This window comes from Calidris pugnax, unplaced genomic scaffold (genome assembly GCF_001431845.1).
Source record: "Calidris pugnax isolate Ruff unplaced genomic scaffold, ASM143184v1 scaffold273, whole genome shotgun sequence".
In the NCBI taxonomy this organism is placed as follows: Eukaryota; Metazoa; Chordata; class Aves; order Charadriiformes; family Scolopacidae; genus Calidris; species Calidris pugnax.
The window spans coordinates 5019346-5036374 of NW_015094508.1; the positions used below are offsets into that span (position 1 = coordinate 5019346).

The window sequence follows — 17029 nt, forward strand, 5'->3', positions numbered from 1 at the left end:
CATGCACAGGAAATGGGCAGCACCAGGCCCATCTAAGCTTTAATCCCATATAAATCTTAGAGAAATAGATGATCGGGAAAATCCATAGGCAGAAACACAAAACTATGACACAAAACTTTCATTCCACTTTTAAAGTCAACAAATTTTAAACTGATACAATATCTTACTGTAAATTAATTGTCATTTGGAATAACTAACATGCATTTACGGATTTCAGTGTTTCTTTGTTGTTGTTTTTTTTTTAAATCAAAAATCTGTAAAATGTATGGCTTCCTTGGCATTCAGCACATCTATATTTTGACACTCATGTAAATTCTGCTGGTTTTCCTCTCCTATGAATTAAGGCAGAGAGGGGAAATCACACTCCTTTAACACATGCTAAAGTGAAATCCTCCACAAATATGGATCTATTATATTCTATGGATAAGAATAACATGGAATAACGGAGAACGAGAGAGAAAAGAATACAAAGGACAGCTGTACAGAGCTTTATTTGGAAATGCTGTTTCTTCTTTAGAGTTTAGCCTTCACTCACGCATTTATTTGGAGCATACTTTAATTCTGGAATATTCATAAATACACAAAACAGATGCACTAACCAAACTGCAGTTTATATGAACATATAAGTATGAAAAAAATGAAAAAGCATAGAAGGAAAACAGATGCAGAACATCTCAGCAGGGATTAAAGTAATCTTTTTCAGATACTACTTATTTGACTAAGGCCATCTTACAATACCTGCAGCTTCTTCCAAATTCTTAACCCAGACCAGACAATACTGTGTGTTTCTTTCCAAAGTCAATCAATGATAGATTTTCCCTACATTTCTACATTGATTCATAGAAGCAAGGGTTGTCCAAGATTGACAAAGTAAGTCTCTTGGAGAAGCAATATTTCTAAATAAATATGACAGCTTTGTGTGAGACAGTTCTGTGTTGCTCCAAACAACATTAACCAGTTACAAAGGATATCTAAAAATTTATGTATATAAAATTTCAAACTTCATTCTATTTGCATTTGTTCTATGACAGAATTATTTAAAGAAATACTGAAATACTAGATTATAAAAATTTAAGTATTTCCACCCAAGGTTTTTAATAATCTTCTATAATATAATGCCCTGGTGAAGTTAGCAGTGCTGAGGGACATGGGACAGGCAAAGAATCAAGTAAGGACCCTGAATTTTAGGAAAGCAAAATTCCAGCTCTTCAAGGAGTTAGTCAATAGGACACCTGGGAAAACTGCCCTCAGGGACAAGGAAGCAGAACAGAGCTGGCAAATCTTTAAGGATGCTTTCCATAGAGTGCAAGAGCTCTGGATCCCCAGTTGTAAGAAATCAGGGAAAAATGGCAGGAGACTGGCATGGCTGAGTCTAGACCTGCTGGTCAAACTAAAGGTCAAGAAGGAAATGCACAGGCAACAGAAGCAGGAACAGGTATACAAGTATAGGGATGCTGCCCCGTTGTGTAGGGATGGGGTCAGGAAGGCTGAGGCACAGCTGGAGCTGATCTTGGCAAGGGATGTAAAGAACAATAAGGGCTGCTACAGGTATGTAGGAAGGTCAAAGAAAGGGTACCCCCTCGATGAGCAAGACTGGCAAACTGATAGCAATGGACAAGGAGGCGGCTGAGGTACTCAACAACTTTTTTGTCTCAGTCTTCACTTGCAACTTATCTTCCCACATCTCTTGAGTGGATGAACCACAGGACAGGGCCTGGAGGAGCAAAGTCCCTCCCACTGTAAGAGAAGATCAGGTTTGTGACCACATGAGGAACCTGAACATAGAGCAGTCTATGGGACCTGACGAGATTCATCCAACGCCGGAGGGAATTGGCTGATGTAGTGGCCAAGCCACTCTCCATGACATTTGAAAAGTCATGGCAGTCAGGTGAAGTCCCTGCTGACTGCAAAAAGGGAAACATTGCACCCATTTTTAAGAAGGGTAGGAAGGAGGACCCTGGGAACTACCAGTCTCACCTCTGTGCCTGGGAAGATCACAGAACAGATCCTTCTAGAAGCTATGCTAAGACATATGGAGGACACAAAGGTGATTCAAGACAGCCAGCATAGCTTCACCAAGGGCAAGTCCTGCTGACCAACACAGTGGCCTTCTGACTATATCAGTGTGCAAGGGAATTTCTATTGGTGTCACCTATCTGGACTTCTGTAAGGCCTGTAACACAGTCCCCCACAACACCCTTCTCTCTAAACTGGAGAGATGTGCATTTGATGGATGGACTATTCAGTGGATAGTGAATTGGCTGGACAGTCACATCTAGAGAGTAGTGGTCAATAGCTCAATGTCTAGATGGAGATCAGTGATGACCGGTGTCCCTCAGGGGTGCATACTGAGACCAGTACTGTTCAATATCTTCATCAGCAGCATACAGTGGGATGGAGTGCACCCTCAGCAAATTTGCAGACACCACCACACTGAGTGGTGCGGTTGACGTGCCTAAGGGACAGGATGCCATCCAGAGGGACGTGGAAAAGCTTGAGAAGTGGGCCAATGTGAACCTCATCAGGTTAAACTGCATCGGGGCAACCCCCAGTATCAATACATGCTGGGGGATGAAGGGATTGAGAACAGCCCTACCAAGAAGGTCTTGGGGGTACTGGTGGCTGAAAAACTGAACAAGAGTCAGCAATGTGCACTCATATGCCAGAAAGCCAACCATATCCTGAGCTGCATCAGAAGAAGTGCAGCCAGTAGGTCGAGGAAAATGATTCTGCCCCTCTACTCCAGGCTGGTGAGACCCCACCTGGAGTACTGCATCTAGCTCTGGAGGTCCCAGTACGTGACAGACAGGGAGCTACTGGAGCAAGTCCAGAGGAGGGCCCCAAAAATGATCAGGGAGCTGGAGCACCTCTCCTTGTAAGGACAGGCTGAGAGATTTGGGGTTGTTCAGCCTGGAGAAGAGAAGGCTTCTGGGAGACATTATTGTGGCCTTTTAGTACTTAAAAGATGTTCCTGCTTATTACAATGGGGTTGGACTGGATGACCTTTAAAGGTCCCTTCCAAACCAAACCATTCTAATATTCTGTAAAATCAAGATATTCTAAGAAAACATAGTAGTAGATATTAAAAAATATTGGATCTTTTTGGACAGATTTAGTTTATACCAACTCCGCTGAGTGATTTATAGTGATAATAAAAGAAGTATTCCTCTTTTCCTTGCATATTCAAATTTCAAGAGTTGGCTGTAGAAGAAATTTTAGTTCTAAAAGAATTGTGGCAACGTACAAAAGAGATGTTGTAGCTACCTCCTTTGTTAATATTGTTTAAGAAACTAGTTGATCAGTAAATGACATATATTTGGCTATATCTTAATATTTAGCATCTGTAATTGAACTTGCTAATTTAACAGTAGCTCATACATATGTAAAATCATGGTGATAATCTAAAACAACATACAGGGCAAGGAAGTAATACTAAAGGTTGTGCATGGGAGAGCTGTGAGGAAACCAGAGAAACTTATTTACTCTAGGATTTTCCAAGCTTTTTTGAACTCAATCTGCTGTTGCATTAGAAGACAGTCTCTCACAGAAATTGGAAGCCATTTCACCATTTGGATACCTAAGATGGACAATCAGGTAAATAGACAGAAATCTATACCCATCGGGTCCTAGTTAAATAAGAACGGAGCAAATTCTTTCCCTCTTCTCCAATTTCTCATACATTTCCACTATGCAACACCTGAGCTCAGAATGATGAAAGCTTAAAAAGAAACTCAAACTCACATAATTTTGGGTCTTTTTCCCCTTTTCTTGTTGTGCGATTCCATGAGGAGATTTTACAATGAGGTATAAATAATAACAACAGAAACACACTTCTAATCCTGACTCTTGCAGCATCCCAAGTGATCCTACCACTGTGCCACTGTCAGCCAGGCAGCACGATTCCCTTAACAGAGGATGAATTAGAAGGGAGAACAGATTGAGGACAGATTTTCAACCACATTTGTCTCACTGATCCAAACCAGTACGAACCACTAAACCAGATGATGGAAGATATTGCTTCTTTCTCTCCTTTGTGTAATTCTGACTTTGTTTTCCAATACTGAGTTTTTTATTTTTCTCTCCGATATTGTAATACTGCATCTTAAAAATCAAATGTAATACGACCTTGAATACTAGTGACCACATAGGTTCCTTTAATGCACAACAACTAAACAGTAACGGGTGTAAAGAGTAGAGAAAAAGATGGCAAAAATAAGATGGCATAACCAATTCATCCACAGTTTAATTCTGTAAACATTTGTTACATGTTATATATCTAGTGCTCCTTTGAAGGGCTGGGGCTTTATGAGCAATCATGCTCTTATACTTAATCAGAACCATATGGAGGTCAGTGTGAGGGTCCATCCAACTGAAGGAGAACTGGAAAGTATATTAAAAGTTAACTGTGAACTTATTTCATGTGTAACTTACACAGTTTAAGAAGGCAATTTAACAGTGTTAGTGTCTCGGTATTGTTGAAAACAGAGCATGTCAACGAAGTGTCTCACACTACCTATGATATTTCTACAAAGCAGATTTTTGAAGTTTGCAACTAAAAATAAATTAAAGGAGTAATATGCAACATGCATTTGTATGATTTTTTAAAATTACTATTGAAATTATGGAGGCAGTCAATAGTTCATAGTAATAAACAGCAAAGAAGGAGAACTACAAGCAACGCTCATGCAATAGTTTAGAACCCCCCCAGCTATTCAGCAGACATGATACCACTATGTACCACTTAACATGTACTTATTAAAAAATGAAGTGATGCATATAAGCAGGAGAAAAGTCTTCATGCATAATTCTTATACACAGAAGTTTAGATGAAACACTACAATCAGTTGCCAATATCAACAAAACAAGCAGGCAGTTAGTTGTTGCTTTAAAAAAAAAAAAAAAAAAACCAAACCGTTTTTAATTTTCTGGGTGAATTTCATATATTTGAGAGGGAATTAAATAGCACTTACTACTGCCAGACACAATACGAGCAAGCACCAGACAGCTTCAATGCACAGCTCTGTAAATGCATCTCATTTTTGACCTCCAACATTCTTGCTGAAAGTCTAGGTCACAGAACAGGACTTCAGAGCCCTTCCTTTGTGTGATTTAAGCTCATGGTTGTGACTCACAGTTAAACAGAGAGTGCTGTCGATAATAGCGGTAAAGGATCACATTTGGGGAAAATTTCTCCCCTCTGATCTTCACAGCATGAATAATGCTTATTCTGTACGTGTTCCAAGTGCGGAACTCCCATTGAGGTTTCATTGAAAAAAATAAAAAAAGAGAACAGAATACACAGCAGAGATCTACACTGCGGATAACAGACTCGCAGCATGAATTAGAGAATAACTTTGCCCTTAATTTGAACTCAAGTTCTTCCCTGCTTCCCCATATTGCATCTGAAAGATCCATTTGTTGCTGGGTTTTTCAATCATGCTGCAAGTGTGACAGAAATGCAAGCACGCTCCCTCTGATGGCTAACACGAAACATATATTTCCAACGAAATGAGCCAAAATCATTTGGTTAACACCAGCTGATGAAAAAACATCTGTTGTATACTTCAGTTCGATGCTGTATACTCTCAGTGGAGAGAGTAACCTTGAAGGTTCAACATAAGCAGCAGAAAAGCCACTCAGAAGTGTCTTTAGAGTGCTGACGCATTATTATATTTTCAGTGCTTAATACAGATTTTTTGTGTGTGCGATAGAAGAACTACTGAAAGCCTTTCCATTAGAGGAACAATAGAGACAGAAAACTACATCTTCTACTATAAAATTCTGCTAATGTAATTCTTGTTATGCTTTAAATACACCCACAGGGCTTTTATTTTCCATCAAGGGAATATAATACCTCTCCTGCTTCAGAGAACCATTTGCTGAGCAACTTTACTGAGCTTTTACACAGCAACTTTTACTGAGTTGTGCTCAGATAAATCAACCTCTACAGTTTTTTGTAACTCACCAGAACTGTCTCTTTATTCTCCTGACTTTTCTACAGTGGGGAAAAAGAAAAAAAAAGAAAGGAAAATTGATCTCATGGAAAAAAATGCATTTGATGTACACAAGATTCCAATAGTTACAAATTTAGCCCTACAAAAGCTGTGTGAACAATGTCCTTTTTCATCCTATTGGATCCTTTTTTTCCTTTTTTTCCTTTTTTTTTTTTAAACTCCCAGTGCAGCTTTCATGATAGGAGCAATTCTGGTGCAGACAGTTACAGGCGACTGCTTTGATTGTAAGCAGTCTCAGTAATTAAACAGGTCTCAGTAGTTACAGACCCTGCTGCGTCAGCTTTCACCGTCACTAAACACAAGAAAAACACAAGAGGGAAATTTTAACCTGTAAACAATGGGAATAACCTGACAAACTGTTCATATGTCTGCAGTAAGCAAGTCAAATGAGACACAGTCGAGAAAACTTTGGACTTGTCCCAGCGACAGAGCGCTGACCCTGACCCCTGATTTGGGGGTAGAAGATTCTGACACAAAGAATAATGGCTTCTTAAACACTATTACAAAGAGCAAACCAGTACAGCTTAATAGTAATCATAGTCTAAGATAACCTTTTGAGAGCTGTGGGAAACTATTAAATGTTGTAAACACGTAAAATGAGTTGTTTTCGTCGTTCATCTCAGTCTAAGAAAAAAAACTGCTAGGATAACTATTAGCAGGCATAAGTCAAAGCTTTACACAAAAATGGCCAGCATGAAGACTCTGGGCAGAAGTCACTTCTGAGTTTCACTTAGAAGTGAACTTCACTTTAGGCACTGGCATTCGCTAAAAGCAGGAAGAAAAATTCAAGATTCCACTTCTGCTGGAATTTTTGAAAACAAAGGGAAAAGGGAAGCGAGTGTCCGTGGCACAAAGTCACCCCCAGTTCAGGAACTCGGGTTTGGAGAGTTAGTTTTCCACAGAAAAAGCAGGGTGGATGGGGAGGGGCTAATGCTGGAAGGAAGGGAAGTTAAATAAACATTTCCTACAAAACATTTTGGGTTATCACGGGATTTTAAAACAGGGGAAAAAAAATAATTACTATATTGACTATCAACATCTTCTCAGTTTTCATTTTGAAATTAAATTACATCATAAGATAACATTTCCACCTTTGATAATATATTCTTACAAACCAGATTGGGTGTCTCATTACTATTATCTGCATCATATGACACAGAAAATCTTCTTATATTTCTACAAAAATTATTCTTGCCACCCATACTTTAATGTGGAAAAAGCCTAAAAAAAGAATTTGAGCCAACAGTGGAATGTAAAACACCAACCACATGCACTTTTCACTCTTTATCACTGACATGCAACAACTCTGACCAATGCAAGTACAGTGATCAGCCACAACTTTTGCCTGTATAATATAAAAAGCTTAAACAATCGAGACATAGAAAAGAGTACTTGGGCATACATATGTATATAACTAGTTTGCTAAGGCACCTGTGCTGATTTCCTCTTAGGAAGCAACAGATGCTCAGCCTGTAGATGCCCAGACGTCGCCCTTGCTGGCAATGCATCAAACCTCTCAGAACCTCCCAGAACCTTGTGGCAAGAGTAATTAATGTAGTCTTCAGATCTGTAACTGAGCAAGTTTACTTAAAAAAAATAATCCGACATCACAACCTTCAAAATCAGCATGTCTGACACCACAGCTAGAGAACAACTGTTCTAACCAACCTGTCCTTCGCTTAGCTTGGACAATCTGCAATCAAAAATCTCTCTGAAGTCCCTTACCAGCAAAAGAGAAGGAGCAGGAGTTCATTCAGGAGCAAAGACATCAGGGAGAAGATAAAAAGCTGACCTTAGGGAACCAGTGAAAATCAGATCCCTGGTTTCTACCAAAGTAGGAGCTGGAAACAAGCAAGAAAAATCCCAACATTTTGTTAGACAAAAGCCACAATATGCTGGATGAAATTAAAAAAAAAAAAAAAAAAAAAAAAAAAAAAAAAAAAAACAAAAAAGTTGGGAGGAGGAATCAGTTGGCTATTTTAAGGTAACCAGGTCCCATTATGCCATATCTGGAGGTAGTTGGATGAAATTAAAAAAAAAAAAAAAAAAGAAAAAAAAAAGAAATGAAAACAAAAGAAAAAGAGAGACTGAGAAATGGTCGATATTAGGGTAATACGAAATTTTTGAGGAAAAAAATTCAATTGAGTGAGAGAAAGACTCTATAAACATCAATAAGTATGTCCCAAACAATCTGTGCTCTCATTAATCATAATTCTAAAATGATAAAAAGACCTTCTTTTGGAGTGAAAACAGTCATCACTGTCACATGCTCCATTATGGAAAGGATTTATGTGGTTTCCTCTTAGCAACATAAACCAAGGCTTGAAAAGTTCCACATATTTTACTGTTCAAAGCCCTCTTATGGCAACTACCAGACACTACAGTGCTAATCCACATTTAAGAATTAACAGACATATTGGAAGAAAGAGCAGTAAGGAGTTTTGCTCCAAAACTATGTAGTATATTAAACAGCTGAAAGAAAATAAAGCAAAGTAGTTTTAATACAGGACTGAAATTAGAGGTCGGATTCCTTTGCTCTAATGTTGGCAAGTTTCCACCAAAATTACTTGCAATATGTTGCAGAAACTATAAACACATGGATTTACAGCAAATGACCACTTAATACCTCAAATCATAGGTCTATATTTGAAGCAAAATTTGGACTCTAAGCCAGTGTTAATAGTGCTGAGGTAAATTTGTACCAATTGAATGCTTTTTACGACCTTTATTTATTTTAAATCAAGGCCCTCTTCAGGAAAGTTGGTAGTTACAGCCTCTTACGAGAAAAATAAACCCTGCACCTCATTCTTTTTCATTTCAAGTGGCTAAAAGTCTGTGGGTACCTGAGACACTGCTGCAAGATTTTTACCTGTTTTGTTTGAACAGGCAATGACTTCATTTTCACTACCAATATCATTAGTGTAGACTTACTTTTATCTGCAGTATAACGGGTGCTCCATAGAAGCAACCTTGATTCCGTACCACACCAGTCAAAACTTTGCAAGCTACTACTTGATACACAAGTATAACCCTACATACCATTGAACTAGCTCATCTTTTTCCTTTTCTTGTTTACCTGTAGAAATATCTTGCATATCTGTCCAAAAATACACCAGAGATACTGATTTAGACAATATACTGATGGAGTCAGACTTTGCTAATGACAAGATTACTTCATTTTTGGGCTGGTGTCTCCATCAGGAGAGGAACTGGAGTTCTTCTACACATTTTACAAGGCCCTTTCAAAATGTGTAGTATTTCCATTTGCCAACTGGCAAGTTTTCAAGGCAATCCTGGTTGAGCCATAACATATACAAATAGGAAGAAACACAGAAGAGTTTAATAAAAAGAAATCTACCATGACAGCAAAGATTACACCATGTTCTAGAGTATTTCAATGAGCACTCACTAAAAAGAGATCTTGAATTTTGGGGTGGGCACTCCACAGTGAAGGAATCACCTGGAAGACTGTAGTTTGTTGCAATACTACTTGCTATAGCACACAACAGCAAATGATCACTTGTAAATTATTTTGCAGGGGGGGAATTTTGAAGCAATGAGAAATGCAAACATCCAAGTGTGAATTGTGGCCACAACTCAACTGGGAATAGTATCGAATCTAGTAAAATCTACCATAAAGTATGCTCTTCACTTCTTCATCCTCTGCAGGTTTCCACCACTACAGTTGTCAAACCACACAGGTGTATAACAAAACACGGTGCTTTTATGATTCTCTGTCTTTAACTGCTATGCTGAAGAAACACGTATATACCGGTCATTAAAATTATGGATACACTTTATCTTTCCCTAGATTCTCCCTCGCAGTTTTCATTTAAATCCTTAAATTGATTCTTAACCTTACAACATGGGAAGAACTTTCTTGGAGAGAATTCCTGATCAGAGAGGGAAACACATCTCTCTTGAGGTACCAAGCAAGAGGAGGGTCCCCCAGTCTCAGGAGAACAATTAGGGCAGGGAGAGGGTGCACAGCTTCCTCGGGCAGCCATGCACTCAAGAGCTGAAGGTAATATCATCCTGTAAGTATATACCCGTATTTTAGCTACCAGTGCACACTAAAACTCCCGTTTACAAAGGATCTGAAAGCTGTGCAGAGAGATCTCACATAGCACAACTCTCTGAACAAGATGCTCAATTGCAGACCCTCTCGTGTTTCTTTTCAACCACTTTCTCATTCCAGTTTTAAAACACAACATCTGCAAAAGTGATAAATATAATATAGAAAAGCTGAATAGATTTCACGCTTCTTATTTTTTGCCCTTTTTTTTTTAAATGCTTAATGTTTTTGACATTTGCTTTTTGGAAACTAGGTCTTTAATGCACGCAATGTTTCATGCCTGTAAAGAATAGTTGTTTGAAGTGAAGAGAGAAGACTGAAAAAAACCTAAACCTTTTCCTCCTGACCTGCTTGATCTAGGCCTAATTTTCCTGCATTTCAATCATATTAAATTTGACTCCTGGCAGTGTAAAATGTCAATTAACTTAAGATAAGTGCCATTAGATAGGGCAGACACTGGATTCTCTTGACTGTCTGACTCTTTTTGAAACATACCTGTAATTGATTGCAAGGTAACTACTGTTAAAAGCAGGATATACTGTCATTGTTTGGAAAAAAAAAATTATAAACAAAAAAATAAATTTGTCTTTTTAATTCAGCCATACCCTTTAATTCCAACTCAGATGTCCTTAGTTTTATTCCACAACATAGTGAGCAAACGTTACTGAAATAACTCTACCAGGACCCCATCAGCAAACTCTGGATGTTTTCCATATGGAATAAATATTGGTATCATTCTCCATATGGCTTTGCTTACTTTCAGTTCTAAATATGAAAACATCATAAACAGAAACAGGCATAGAAGAGTTACCGAATCCTGTTAGAGAGAAAACCTGGACACAAATGCAACACCACAAGGCAAACAGGTTTGGACTCAAAATGAAATTCCAAGATTCCAACTGCTATAGGAAGCAGCTGCTAAACTCAAAACATATCACTGCATTTTCATCAAAACTTAGGGTTTTGGGGTGTAGTGGGGGGTTTTTTGTGTTGCTGGTTTGGGGTTTTTTTTAAAGTGTTCATTGAAAATTAATTTGCCATTTTTACAGCCTGAGCAAAAGAGCAACTGTAAGCCTTGAAAGGCTACTTCCCACTCCCAACCGAACAAGATCAGCTATGTTCCTGAAACCCAGCCAAGCAGCTGTATCGCAAAAAGGTTGTTTCATTCCTATTTTGGAAACAAAAGAGGCTGCTTTGTAATGTATTATTTGCATTATCCTAATAATAAGGAAACCAGATAGTGTGTGATAGTACATACAAAAACTTAGGGTGTAATTTGGCAGCCTAGACTGTCTCATCATATATCAAGCTTTTTAATTAACAGACCTTTGCTTCATGGGGGTAAGGTGCCAGTGAAATATTACAAGCAAGACAAAAATTACATGTTATATGGAAGTAAGGGAAATAAAGAGTTTTGACTTGAAACGGCTTGCTGTCTGGCTGTTTGTACTTCATGCAACACGTGGCACTTCATAGACTGATCAGAGAGCTACCTATAGCTCAGGACAAATTACTTTGGTCCATTGCTCTCAGTAGGATTCAATTCTGACAGATACTCACTAATCACAGGGGCAAGTAAGATGCCTCCAACTTCACCACACTGCTCAGTTTTTACAATGCTCTTTTTGCTGCAATAGAAGTATCCCCCATTTGCAGAGTTGTTTTTGTCATGCTTGAGAAAGCCATAGGAGGGAGGAGAGAAACTGCTCCTTCTGGTTTAAAGTCCTGTTTAACTTCCACTATTCTTCTGTGGTTAGAAAATATATGGGGGAAGAACAGAGGGGCAGATGTCTCCAGCAGGTCCAGAGAGGTGATTCTGCCACTTTGCTCTGGTGAGACCTCACCTGGAGTATTGTGTGCAGATCTGGAGCCCTCATATAGGAAGGACATGGACCTGGTGGAGTGGGTGTCCACTAAAATGATCGGGGGGTTGGAGCATCTCTGCTACGAGGACAGGCTGAGGGAGCTGGGGTTGTTCAGCCTGGAGAAGAGGAGGCTCCAGGGAGACCTAATAACTGCCTTCCAGTACCTGAGGGGGGCCTACAGGAGAGATGGGGAGAGCCTGTTTACAAAGGCTATCAATGACAGAACAAGGGGTAATGGCTTTAAACTGGAGAAAAGCAGATTTAGATTAGACATTAGGAATAAATTCTTTACTATGAGGGTGGTGGAGCACTGGAACAGGCTGCCCAGGGAGGTGGTTGAGGCCCCATCCCTGGAGATATTCAAGGTGAGGCTCGATGAGGCCCCGGGCAACCTGGTCTAGTTGGGGGTGTCCCTGCTGACTGTAGGGAGGTCAGACTAGATGACCTTGAAGGTCCCTTCTGACCCAGATGATTCTATGATTCTCAGACACTGTGTCAAAGTTATTACTGAAAGAATATTTAAATGAACTTACCAGTAGAGAAAATAAGAATCGTGTTGTCCCAAAGACCGTATCTTTTCAGAGCATCAGTAAGATTTCCTACAGCTTCGTCCATAAGAGTCACCATCCCTGCATAATGGCGCCTCTTTACGTCTTTAATGGAGGAATATGCTTTTATGTATGCTTCAGGGACCTCGAGAGGTTCATGGACAGACTGAAAAGCGAGGTAGAGGAAGAGGGGCTGGGGTGGAAGGGATACAGTGGCAATTAGTTGAACATAAAGTACCAAATGCAAAAGTTACTGCAGCAAAAGCAGCCTCGATTCATCAACAGCTGCAGGCACTGCATTCTGATTTCTTATACACTTCTTTCTTCTAATCTTTAAGCATAAACTAATAACTTTGACAAAGGACTTTTGCAAAGCTGTGGAAAAAGATCAGGTGTATCTTCATAACACAGTTACTAACAGTTTCTTTTTATGAAACTTCTCACATTAAACTTCTCATTCTCATGTTAGGAGAGTAAACTACATGCTAAATAATTTCTACAAATCCATTACTAACACTACTAAATAAAGAAATGGAGAAGGGTAGCAGACCAGGGCTGTGCACCCAAAGCTGATTCTGACAGCAGACAAGGCACCAGCCCTGTTTTACCAGCACTATTTCTCTCATTTAGCTCTATGCACCCTGCTGAAAAGCCCCAAATTACAGCTCAAATGCAGGTCTCACCACTAATATTTCATTAGCTTTTTTTAAAAAACATTCTTTAGTGCTAAAGTTATCAAAAACATCTGCAGACTATACCTTCTCAATTCTGTGATTGGCTATAAGATCTATAGCTCTCTCTGTGAATAAATTTGTAGAGTAAATGTTTTTAAACCCAGTTGCAACTTCTTCTCCATCTCGAAAGTCCAAAGCACAGCGTGTGATGTTCTTTGTTTTGATGAGGACACAACGGTCGTGGGAATAATAATCCTCACTCCCCAGTAGGTAGCCTAAAAGAGGAAAAGATGTCAAATAAGCTGGCCAACACAATGTCATATAAACAGACATAACAGAGGGGAAAAAGGTAAAAAATAAATGTCAAAACTTTAGTGGTTTTGAGCTTATCCAGCACTTGACCATTTGTAGTGACATCCCATGACAGGTCTAAGTAACTCAACATTTAGTAATTCATAGACTTCATCGCTAATGCAAGTGGTAATTTCAAAACACGCAAAAGATTTTGACAGCAGTTCAATGACTTTATATTCATAACTGGGTATCAAATACATTAGCATTAAACTAATGCAGTGACAGCAAAGGCAGCAACTTATCCATGTACTACTCTGGTTTTTAGTGGCTGTGATTTTGTATATTTGTATTTTCACAGAAGTCTTCTCTCCATTAGAAAGTCTGGATTTATTTTTTTATTTATTCAAAAACATCCAAGTACGAAGCATTTTTAATGTCCGCTCTAAAGCAACTTCTGATCCACTGCTGACACCAACTGGTGAAAACAAGATACTGTTATTTAAAGATACCTAGAAGAAACAAACTACACAAAAACTCTAAAGGTGTAGATTTGCTCCTATCAAGGGCTATCCTGTCAAGCACTGAGTGCTTTTGCTTTTTAATGACCAGAAATAAACCTCTTCAAAATTTTCTGAATCTCACTAATTGTTACTTTGGAAATTAGATTTCATATTTATCCCCCAATATCCTGAAAGAACACACAAATGTGCAAAAATCTATTCTTAAGCTCTGCAAAGCCAAACTAAAATTGGGGACAAAAAAACAAAATGGAGGAACTCCACTTGAATTTTTACTCAGCAGCTTCGAGTACAGTTACCTGTGCAAAAAATTATGTACAGAAAGAATGAAGTTATGTTTTGAAAACAACATAAACTTCTAAACATTTTTAGGAGGATAAAATGGCTTTTGTTTCAAAGCATAAGGAGCAATTTCATGGGCAGACTGCCTACATCAATGTACTCAGAGCCACAAGTTACAATTTTCCATTTTGAGCGTCCAGTAGGGGAGACACTGCATCAAGTTTGCCAAAGAATCAAATGACTCTTAATCACAATTAATACCTACAGAGATTACATGAACTTTACAGGATATTAAACTGCTACATTTTCTGAAAAACAATGTCACGCTGGGCACTCAACCAACAACCTTGCCCAGAACCAGCCTGTATTAAGGCCCCTGCGTTAAGAGCCAACTGGGTCCCAGGGTGAGATTTCACAAGGACCGCCAGCCTCCCTACATCTGTGCTATCAAAAACATCACAAGCTCCTGCTAAGGTATGGGAGGAGGCATATATGTTTAAGCAATGAGCAGTCATATTAAAATCCATGTCTATTAGCTTAATGCAGTTGTGAAACCACGGCCCCAAGCTCCCTGAAGAGTCAAAAGAGACAAACAACCTAAGGGAACAGTACTTCACAATGAAAGTTTGGATCACCGCTGCCTATAATGGGCACGAAGCAATGTCAGGCTCTTAATATTTAAGTGCCTAAAGTCAGACAAGAGGAACGTGGACTTCAGTGTAAGTTTCTCTGTATTCTACTTTCTCAGCTGTAGCAGTGGGCAGCAGCATTATGAAGAGCTTGCAAAGCTATTTTGAAGATAATGAACTTGTGAAATCCTCCATCTAACAAAAATGTCTTAAAAAAAACCAACTGGCAATGGACAACTTTGCCTTTGGTACCACGTGGAGTGAGATGTATGGCAGGCAGCCGGGTGCACGTAACATCTGTGGCACTTGTGCAAAACTAATAAAAGGCCAATCAATATTGGGACACAAGCCTTCGCGAGAGAAAGAATAAACAATATGTAGCTACAAGTTGCTTTGTAACACAGTCACACTTGGACAACCTGATTTTGGAGTTATTTCTTTTAATCTGAGGGTTTGACTTCATAACTTGTGAGTTCCTGCAACAGACCTTTTGAATACTGTTTAGTAGAGACTCTCACACCATATTCCTTGCCAGAGGCTCCGGAAAACCAGTGCTACTCTATTCACAAAGCCCGAGCACAGCGTGGTATGATGTCCATTTCCTTCTTAAAAATATCAGCTTTTAGAAGTGTAACATTATTTGCAGAGCAAGCCACGTCTACTGTCTGATCTAACATAGGATGTTTATAAAATCTTTTTTTTTTTTTAATAAAATCAAGCCTTAAATCTTCTAACCATCATGGTAGCAAATTAAATGCAGATCATAAGGCTGAAATAATTTCTTTGGAGCCACTCAATAATTAGGATATTCTTCAGTAAGGGATTCTTCAGTAAGGCTTGGGCATGCATTTAAAGCACTATCTTATTTTAAATAGTTATACTTTGGAAACATGCATGGCCAGGTATTGATTTACTTATGCACTAATAGTAAATCTGCTGTTCTTAGAAGAATTGGTCAGTTTCTCATAATTTTTAACACCATATTCATTGCCCATATTAAATATAACAATACTTACCAAAGTAAGTATCAAATCCTCTGCGGGTTGGAAGGCATTCTTTTTTGTACATCCCCAAATGCCACTTCCCCACCATGTGAGTAACGTATCCTGCTTCCTGAAGCAGCTCCGGGAGGAGTTTCTCATCCAGTGGCAGACAGCTGGGCTGGCACGGCCAAATTATCTGGTGTTGTAAACCAGTGTGGATCTAGCAGAGAAAAGAAGGACGTGAGGTGAGTCACAGCACAGCAACGTGTTCCTGTAGGGTACTTTGTAAGAAGGTGCAGAAAGAAACAAAGCTACACCAGAGCCTAGCATTAGTTTGGGGGATTCCTGCCTTCAACGTAGCACCGAGGAAGATGAAGAAGCCACAGGGGGAGGGCAAGGGGAGTATGGAGGAAGCCAAGGAAATAGCACCAGAGGGGTTTACAAGATCTTCCCAGGCATAAATCTAGTGCAATTAAAAAAAAAAAAAAAGTAAAGCCTTTTGCGTTTTCATCTAAAAATCTAATAGGTAACAATTACCATTATGGTCTCTTTGAAGGCCAGGGTCAACATCTCAGCATGGAGAGAGAGATTTTAAATGGGATTGAGATGGGCAAAAAGGCACATGGCAGGTGAAGCTACCAAGCTTTTGCCTGTACCAGAGAACAGTCACCAGAGGAAAAGATGATAAAGGCTGAGACAGTGCTTCTTCCATTACTCCTTTTGCATTACTCTCATAATACACACATTATATATTTATTTACATGCTTAAAGTGAGTGTGAGCCCTTTTACCGAAAAAGCATTTGGATACGGGGGATAACACAAGTTTTAGACACTGTCTTGATATGACCTCTAATAGTTCCACATAAGTTTCCCATCTTAGCAAGTGGTGAATTTTGTATCTCTTTACAAAAACATGACTGACAATGATTCCCTGAGTTCTACGTATTGCTTGATGCAAGAAACCTCTCCAGTTACTGTGTACTGTAAGTTAACTTTCGTGAACTCCCCTATCTCCTCTAGAAAAAAATGCAATGCACTACTCTAAAGTTGCCAGCAAACATATACATACAAGTACGAATCGCTTATTTAGATACTAAATATTTCTAGTAACCTGGTTCTGTCAAAGCACAAAACCTCCAAGACTGC

At 39.0% G+C, this 17029-nt stretch overlaps 1 protein-coding gene across 1 annotated transcript in view; it reads right to left on the reverse strand.

Annotated features, from left to right (window-relative positions):
- Window positions 1–16098, reverse strand: part of ARSB (arylsulfatase B) — a 66075-nt gene extending 49977 nt beyond the window's left edge. Inside the window, exons 1-3 of the mRNA XM_014964822.1 lie at window positions 15916–16098; window positions 13261–13451; window positions 12488–12695 (exon numbers count right to left, since the gene is read on the reverse strand). Of these exons, the coding sequence (XP_014820308.1) occupies window positions 12488–12695; window positions 13261–13451; window positions 15916–15991 (475 nt within the window). The 5' untranslated portion in view covers window positions 15992–16098. The remainder of the gene's footprint in view (window positions 1–12487; window positions 12696–13260; window positions 13452–15915) is intronic.
- Between the last annotated feature and the right edge of the window lie 931 nt (window positions 16099–17029).